At 39.4% G+C, this 9,296-nt stretch overlaps 1 protein-coding gene across 1 annotated transcript in view; it reads left to right on the forward strand.

The window, feature by feature from the left end:
- Nucleotides 1-1,862, forward strand: part of LOC121330514 (inositol 1,4,5-trisphosphate receptor-interacting protein-like 2) — a 2,390-nt gene extending 528 nt beyond the window's left edge. Inside the window, exon 1 of the mRNA XM_041277077.1 lies at nucleotides 1-1,862. This exon is cut by the window's left edge and continues 528 nt beyond it. Within this exon, the coding sequence (XP_041133011.1) occupies nucleotides 1-1,458 (1,458 nt within the window). The 3' untranslated portion in view covers nucleotides 1,459-1,862.
- The last annotated feature ends 7,434 nt before the right edge of the window (nucleotides 1,863-9,296 follow it).

Genomic DNA, 9,296 nt, shown 5'->3' on the forward strand with positions numbered 1-9,296 from the left:
TGGCCTCTGGTCACCTGCCTCTGCACTGGTATGCTTTTCCTCCACCAGACTCTACGCAGGGGCCAGGAATCAGGCCCAGATGGGTGCTCTGAAAAGGACACTGGAACCCTCTCCCTTCTCAAACTTGCCCTTCCTATTCTCCTCTGTTACTTCCTTATCAAGTACTGCTCGTCCCCTCAGAGGAGGGGGAGAGGAAGGGAGAGGGAGCTCCCAGAGATTCCCCAGCGACAGGGCCCAAACAGGAGAGAGCTGCTGGAGAGCTACTACGAGAGGCAGGTTCGACTGTCTCCTCATGTTTTGGGCCATAGCAAAGCCCATGTGGCCAAGCTGGTGAGTGAGCTAGTGAGGGCTGGGAGGGCTGAGATACCTCCGGAATCCACACTGGCTTTCCGGGGCGACTTTGTTCAGATTGGCAGTGCCTATGAGGAACACAAAGTGAGCAGCCCTGACTGTTTCGATATTCTAGTGCCCCTGCGTCTACCCCGGGGCCTCAAACTGGATTCACGGTGCAGCTCAATGGGAGAGGGAGGAGGAGGGCCCCCACTCTGCAGTCTGGAGACCCCTAGGAAATCAGAGTGGGCACGGAAACAACGGACTTTTGTGGAAAGCTTCCTAAGCGAGGAGGGGAGAGGAGATGCTTACCGGCTGTCTCCGGCGCCCGTCCTGCGCTGGTTTTACCCCACAGTGCAACGCTGCCTGGGCGCCATCCGCTACCCCTTCGAGCAGCGCTGCTACATCAGTTTGTCGCTCACCGAGGATCGCGTGCTCCTGCGCCTTAACCCACGCTCCGACTATGTCTGCTGCCATATCTCCATGGGAATCCGCCTCATCCCAGCCCTCCACCTCGGAGACGGAGCCTACCTGGTCGCCCAGCCCAAAACAGAGGTAACAGGGGGGAAGCAGGAGGCCTTGTGGACAGTCTACTTCCCCAAGCAGGAACAGAAGCTCCTGGGCTGGCTCAAGGGCAGATTGCCGGCCAGCTCCTGCCACCTGAAATGCCTGCAGATCCTAAAGGCGGTGAGGGAGCTGAGTGGCCAGGTGTTGGACAGTAAAGGTGCAGCTGAATGGAGGGCGGTGCTCTCCTCCTACGCCATCAAGACGGTCTGGCTCCGGCTCCTGCTTACCTCTGCGCCAGAATCCTGGGAAGAACGCCACCTTGTGGAGAGAATGGAGGACCTGCTACGCTGCCTACGAGAAGCCCTGCACAGCCGACAGCTCGGCCACCTCTTTCTGGGAGGGGATCCCGGCCTGCTACCAGATTTCCTGTCTTTGCCTAAGCCCCTTAAGGATGCCCCTCCTTCTAACCTGATGGCAGGTTTCGACCTATCTTCTTTGGACCTTGTCTCGGCCCGGCTCACCTACTCCTGGACGCACCTGCACAGGCTTATCAGGCTGGGCAGGCCACAGCGGGACAGCGTGGGGAGGGGGGTGAGGTGTAAACATCTGGAGTCCGAATAACCTTTCAACCCCCTATCTCTTGAGACAGAAGTTGTACCCTCCTTTGATCAGGTCAGATTGGCCAGTTTGTTTTTGGAAAGCATTTATATTTTCTCAACCTGCACAAAAGTCCGGTAAAGTGTTATTTGCTTCTTAATTATTAATATTAAGTTGTTTGCAGCCTAAGCTCCTGATCACCTGAAAAAAACAGGACTCCATGCTGAGAATGTCAGTATAACTTTAATTTTCTTCATTTTTATGAAATTAAAAAAAACAGAAAACCACAATCTGGTATCACTTTATGAAAATCATGCAGATTACATCAGGCAAATATCACCTGTGTACCTGAGTACTAATAGAGCTCTGGCTAAAAGTTTACCATCACCTAGAATTTTAGGATTGAGACATAATAATAAAAAAAAATAAAAAAAAAAAAAAAAAAAAAAAGCTATATAAACATAATTTAGATCTTTTACTTAACATTATGTAATAAAATAAACTACAAAATGATATTGCAAAAGTCTACCAGAAGCCATAATAGTAGTACAGTATTTCATTTTAGATTTCAAAATGTCAATTTTATAAATTTTTGTCACTTTTCCGTTAAGTATATGGAAACTACAAAGCGGTATGTCATTTAATATGTTAACATAACATTATGCAGCAGCCTTCATTTGGCTACATGAAGCAAAATTAGTTAATTCTATAGTGTGATGAAAAGTTACTGGTGTCTCTGTAGCACAGAAATAGCAGGTATAAATCACCACTGTTAAAACCCCATATATCTTGGTTAAGCATAGGAAAGTGTAGCAATGCATAGTGACAGCATGGTAAAGATCAGAGAAGGGTGACAGGTAAACTATTGTAAATGCACATGGGATTATAAGCACATTTACTGTAGTAGTTACCATTCCTAGGAGTGGGGTAATACAGTACTGAATTTATAACTCGACTTAAAATGTATGTGCACACTTGCATGCTCATTTTTTGAGTGCAGGTTAATTTGCATATGGACTGAAAGTTAGACCTGGAACAGGGGGAGATTACTTGTGGGTTTAAAATTAATGCATCATGCTAAAGGAAACATCTACCAGTTTAGAGTTTAGGTTACTCCCAAAGCTCTATGTACAAACCTGCTTCTGCAAATTAAACATATGATTTGAGTGTGTATGACATGATGAGTTAACTTTTTATGTTTCCCTTATGAAAAACAAGGGCAGTTTGTTAAACAGCAATTAAAACTCAGCATAGTATAGTTATACTAAAAAACACAGCAAAGATTGTGCCTTCGCCGAAAAACACAATTGAGTTAGACCTGACTGCTTTCAAGCACTCAAGCACAGGTCAAGAACACTCTGCAAAGGTTAGAAATACAACACTTCCTGTACACTGGCCAGAGCTGGGTTAAAACCCACTTATTTGTAGAATGTGTTATAAGCAAGCCCCTTCTCACTCTATATTTAGGCAACACACACATTCAAGAAGAGACACATTCTATTCTTCATGTAGCAGTAGTCAGTTGATGCTTTAGTTACCTTTAAAAACACTGTAAATATGCATACTTTTAGCACAGAGAATATTATAGCAATTGATTGGAAGACAGCAAAAAAAAAACATATTGTTTGCACTTTCCCATTTCCCTCAAAGCTAAAGTATGATATCATTATTCTGCCCTTAGCTTAATCATCACAACAGCAGTCTTCGTGATTCTGCGTCATTCAACACAGAGCTTCACCATGTCTTGTCACAGAGCATCACCTTCCACGTAAACCGACCTGTAGGGATGGACTCTTCAAATTCAGTTACCATGGTGACAGTGTCTGCCATCTGAGGTCACATTCTCTTTTTTAAATTGGATGATAAATTGATTGCCATGTCAGTCAACCAACGTCAAAAAAAGAATTGAAAAAAGAGCAGCTTTTTATATATATATATATATATATATCTGACTTGACCTCGGCATGTTCAATCATCAATCCTAATTATATGGAAATTATACTATATTCATGCATTCAATACATTTCAATATAAATATAAATCAACTCCCTCTTTAATACTAGTCAATAAAAATATATATTATTAGAGTTCTTTCAGAAATGCAGGTCAAAAGCTCAACATTTTATTTTTGTACTGTATCTATTTGACTAAAGAGGTTTGGACTTAAACATTTCCATTATGAATCTCAATAGCTTCCAACAGAAAGAGTTTGCAGACTACCATTGACTTTTTCCTTTGGTTTGGAGCTGTTCCCTGCCTGCAGCTTCAAGCAGCCCATTGTGTTGGTTATGAAGCGTGGCTGCAGTGGAATATCTGATACAAATCATAAGGGATCAGCTCCGAGGGAGCTACATTAACCGTTTCACTGCCAAATTGGGACATTCAGACAAATACTGTTATCAGAAATCTTTAACTATATTTTCTGAGAATGCAATAGTCTATGTGAGCTGAGATGACAGTTCATTCCAACAAGAGAAATGCTTCTGAATTTCATATGCATATAGATGGCACAAGCAAGTGTGTTAGGTGGCATTTCAATTATATTATAACTGGAGATAGAATACATGACAACATATACCACAGTGCAGCTAAAGTGTAAGATCGCTATTATTGTTATTGTGCAGTTAAAGTAAAAGAAAATGAGTATATGTATACATTTACATTTACAGTCTCTAAAAAAACATTTAAATAAGTATTACAAAAAAGAATAATAATAGTTTTGTGCCTCATACAAAGTGCTAGTTTAATGCCCATGACATGACGTACTCTGGGGCAAAAGTGAAAAATTTGCAAAACTAAGGACTTGTGCTAAAATTGGGGGAGGACATAGGAAAAGGTTATGCCCGGAAACCCTTTTCCCCAAAAAATCTGCAATATTTCATTTAAAACATAAACTTCTTGCGATTTGTGTAACCTTGCCACGTGTAATGGGACAATGTGCCTATTGAAATGGACCGGGATGTTATTGATGTAGGGATATGATTTTAACTCCTTACTGTAAAAGGAATAGAGGAGCTGCCTGCTGTAGGAGTTTAAGAGCGCTCCTTGGGAGTCTGTTGTAATCATATAAACAGCAGCGGGATGAATCCATCCGTTTGCCAATAGAAGCCTACGTTGCAAAAGACAAAGGCTCTCAGCATTTTCAATGAACTATCTTTATTGTAATTTCATTTTAAAAAAATGTCAGTTCTTACACTTTTTGGTGATGGGTTCAAGATATGAAATGGCTGCTGTTGATAAAAATAAGTAGCTACTTAATATTGGTGCATTCGAGTTTATTAAGGAATGTGCAAGCTAAACTCCTCATTAAAAAGACATGTGGAGTTCTGACACATTTCTTAACTCTTTTAAAGGGTACTGTACAATACTGTAAGTGTCTGTCTCTCTCTAAGCGAGAGTGAGTCAGTAGGTCTGACATACAGACACAAGGTCTTTTATTTATTTAATAATTTATTTTCAACAAGGAATATTTGAGCAGGACGGCTCTGCAGTGCAATAAGTACAGTATTAAGAATCAGGGTCAATCTCAATAAGTAATAAATTACCAAAGACCGCTAATTTACTGAGGAAACTGACCAAAGCAAAATAAGTTCAACTTTGTATTGTCATACTCATTATCCAAACATGAAAATGTATATTGCAAAGGAAACGAAATAAAAAATGTATAATGCATCATTAAGGAAAATGAAATGTAGAGATCCTGAGGCAATTATCTTCTGATCTCAACAATAAACATATTCTTTTTTTTTTGTTTCATGTCCAGAAAGTCACTGCTGGATTTTTTTAAGAGAATGTTTAAGTAGCAGGGAATCTACTCTGACCGATTTAATTATTTAATGTTAACAGTGGGTAAGCCAGTGATTCCCCAGTACTCTAAAACCACTGAAAACAATGTCGTTTTTCAAATGGGACCTGTCAGCTACAGTTCTCCGGGCTGCAGTAATTATCTAGACAGTATTGTTGCTCGTTTTTTTAACTTTATGCACTTGGATATTCATTACATTCTGTGTTTATTTTAATAATTATTGTAAACCTTTTGCACTTTTTAAATGTGTGTTGTTGTTGTAAAGAATACTGTACTGGATAATTGCACATTTAAAAAAAAAAATAAAAAAATACTTGCATTGCTTTATTTGTTATTCAACATTTAGTTTTCCATCCCTGTGAAAAGTAAAGAACTGTATCTCAAGGTACTGACAGTGCTGGAGAATCTGCTGCCTCTTTCCCTGGCAGAGTCTAGTAGGAATGCATTTTTACCTTTAAAAGGTTGTCTCAGTTCTCTACTCTACACACAACACTCCTGGTATTTATTTACTATGTCACTGCAAAGGAAACCTGTTAATTGCTCAGGTGGGTAGTGGCTGCTTCCCTTTTTTGATCCATTGATAATGATGTGGCTGCTTTGAAACTGAAGTCTAAACAAACACAAACACAGATCTGCTCAGTGCTGAAAAATTATGCTTTCGTCTGTGGGTGTGTGCTCTGTGAGCGACCTGGGGCTGGGAGGGAGGAAGTGAGGGTGAAGCTCCCAGATCAAATACCACAGGGTTCCAACCTTTATTATACTTTGCAAAACATAAAATTAGGCATTGATTTTAATTAAGAAAATGTGTTTGTACCATCCCAAGAGCGGTTTACAGCTCTCACCACCCTACAGTAGTGACTAATAATGTATTGTCCTATGGACTAGGCACCTCCAACAGGACAAATCAGTATACACGTGCAGTGTATTGTTACAGAGTTCTATTCCTCTTAAACTAAAATTACAATTTGAGACGTTGTGCCATATATTTGTAAAGCTTGGCACCAGTAAGTACAATGCATTCCTATACATTGATTAGAATGTTATATTGCAGTTTCTCCCCAATCGCTTACATACATGTCTTGAAACATTGTGCAACTTTCTCAAAACAGTTAACACAACACTCAAAACTGAAACATAGCTTGCAAAATAACACATTTCATTTGCAAATTGCTCTAATGCTCTAAAAATACGAAAACGAAATAAGTACATCAAAACAATACAATTTGCCATCTAATGAAAAGCGCACATTATCAGCCTTTTTGATAATCAAATTGTGTAGAAACAAACAAAATAACTCAGACAGTGGACAACTTTTACACTCAAGAACAGACAATGACAATTATTTTTACAACAAAAAAGTAGTTTATTCATTTCTTCCATTTTTTAGGGGTACCCGCTAACAGTAAGCACTCCTGAAGTGTGCCAGTTGTGCCAAAGAACACAGTGAAGAGACATAAACATGTTATGTAATGTAATGGTAACTTTACTCAAACATAACCATTTGTTTATTCCTGAAAATTCGAATGATTGATGCCACTGTAGATCTGCTAAGATTAGGCTGTACCCTCTGCCAGCTACTCTCATTGTAACTCCATGATTTATCACATGGTAAACTATTGTTGTCCGTATCTCATTTGAGAGATTCCAAGTGCGCCTTCCCCTTCGGTGTCTAATCCTACCGCCATGCATGCAGACACACCTTCCTCTTAGGGCTCTAGGTTGTCGTCCTTGTCTTCAATGTCCTCCCTCTCTGATTAACAAGACTCATTCAATTGCATGTTGTGTCACATGTTGAGACTTGTATTTAGTGTTTTGTAAAAACATATTTAAGATTTCCATTTTGTGTGAAAAGAACTATAAATGACTTATATAATGCAGTACTGGTTGCGTAGGTTTTGGTATTGATCACAGTTTAATTAACATTGATTTAGCAATCGAGAAAAACTGTAATATGACCTTGATGGGAATGGCGTGCATTTTAATTGAGTTATTCAGAATACTGCTTACATGGGAAAAGACATCGGAACAATTGAGATAAAAAAAAACATGATTGCAAACAACACAAATGCTGCCCTATTTATCAGAACTTGCAAGAACCCACCTTCAGTTCCAGAAGAGATATCCCATTCTGTTTCGGAAGCCTGACATCAACATGTGACGTGTGAAAGTTTATCACTGCCTGCTCCAACAAATATTCCAAATATTTCCCAACCTTAGTACCAGAGCTGTTGCAGCTGCAGACACAAGACCTTTGATTGGGCCCAGACCCTGGGATCATTACCATGGCTTTCCAGTTAGGACTGAATTATTTTTTATACCTACCTCACTTTTAACTAATGAGACATTTAATTTCCTGGATATGATGAACTATATTAGCAGTAGTTTTTATTTTTACGTAGTGCCTTTCATAGTGGACCATCATCACAAAGCGCGTTACAAGATGCAAGACTAGGGTGTGTGCAGAGTCACTTACAATAACGTCTCTCCCCAAAGAGGAGTACTAGGGTTAGTAGTATTAGGAGCAGTAGTATAATAAATATAACATGTATTTTTTATTTATTTTTTTTTAATCCAAATTCACATTTTGACATGTTGACCATATATAGAGAAATCGCCAGAAACACATCTGGCAAGCCTAAACTACTTTTAGCCGTCTCTTACAGGGGCTCTGAGATACTCACCACTTCCTGTCCACAAACCCTCTGAAGGGCGGCTACTGAAAAATTGAGATGGTCACGAGGGCGGAAGAGGGGGCTGCACAATGTATCCCCCAAGTCTAGTAGTATTAATCAACTGGAATTGGTTTAAGGCACTAATTGAGTTAAGGGTATCCTGGTTTTCCTTGCAATCCATTCTGTATACATATATAGTACTACAGTTACAGTTTGCTAGGGGAGTGAACATTTACAATGCCTTTACTGTTACAAGTACCAGCAATGGTTAAGACTTGTTTAGCCAAATCAGATTGGGCAGGTTTTTAGCTGCTCAAGCGGGTTGAAGAGCTTGATGGTTTAAAAGTTGGTTCATAAAACATTTCTGATGTGTTGCTTTAAACCTGTTTTTGCTTGTTTTAACCCAGATTATTCCCAAATATCATTACATTGAATTTAAAAAGTTATAGTTTCACTAACGGGAATAATGCCATTTTCAACTGAGAATTTTGTTTATTGCAAATGAGAAAACATAATTGCAATGGCCATTGTATTCTGGGCATCTTCAATGCTTTGACAGGTAAAGCAGAGAACTGGACTACAGAGATGTGATTCCACCACTAGAGGGCACTGTGAACCTTCCAAGGACATGAAGCATCTTGCAGCCTGTTGGTCTATTGTAGTGGAACAGACAAGAGACTCTTCTTATGAGGATTATAATAAGTAGATAATTACATTTTGGTGCACTTATTTGTCTAACGTGATTATGTGAAAATACCTTAGAACTATGAAGCACTTTTCATAAATCTAATTTCAGCACACCATATTTTGTGTTCATCTGTTCAACTATTTTTTTCTTAGAAACAAATGTAAAGACAATAACAATTAAACTAATCAATATTTTCTCTTTTTGTGTGAATCATGTTGTTCTGGCTCTGGTCCATAGTGTATGACATCTCATAGCTGATTCAATATTTCTTGTTTATTTTCCCACGGTAACACTACACCCCATTGACAGCAGTGTTCACCTATAGGCAGAGACAGAGATGATGCCTATAACACAGAGAGAGAGAGATAACAATATACAGACAAGGCCAGTTTGAATTATTCTGGAGAGATGCATAATCATTCCTCAATGATGAATGCTTCTGATTCCTTTTGGAAACTTGGGGGTGGAAGATTTCTGCAGCTTTCTTCAGAATGGCTCATCGAGTCATCACTTTCAAAACTGTTCCTTACAGCAATGCACCGGTAATGTGTGGAGTCTTGGATATGAAAACACCTCTCAACTGAATGCCTGCTATCAGCTCTAGAAAATCCTGACAAATGGAACTTGCAACAGGTAAGTGACGCTTTTAATATGTATACATATCCCCATACTGTAAATACTATATAGTGTATGTAGA

This window comes from Polyodon spathula, chromosome 18 (assembly GCF_017654505.1).
Source record: "Polyodon spathula isolate WHYD16114869_AA chromosome 18, ASM1765450v1, whole genome shotgun sequence".
NCBI lineage: Eukaryota > Metazoa > Chordata > Actinopteri > Acipenseriformes > Polyodontidae > Polyodon > Polyodon spathula.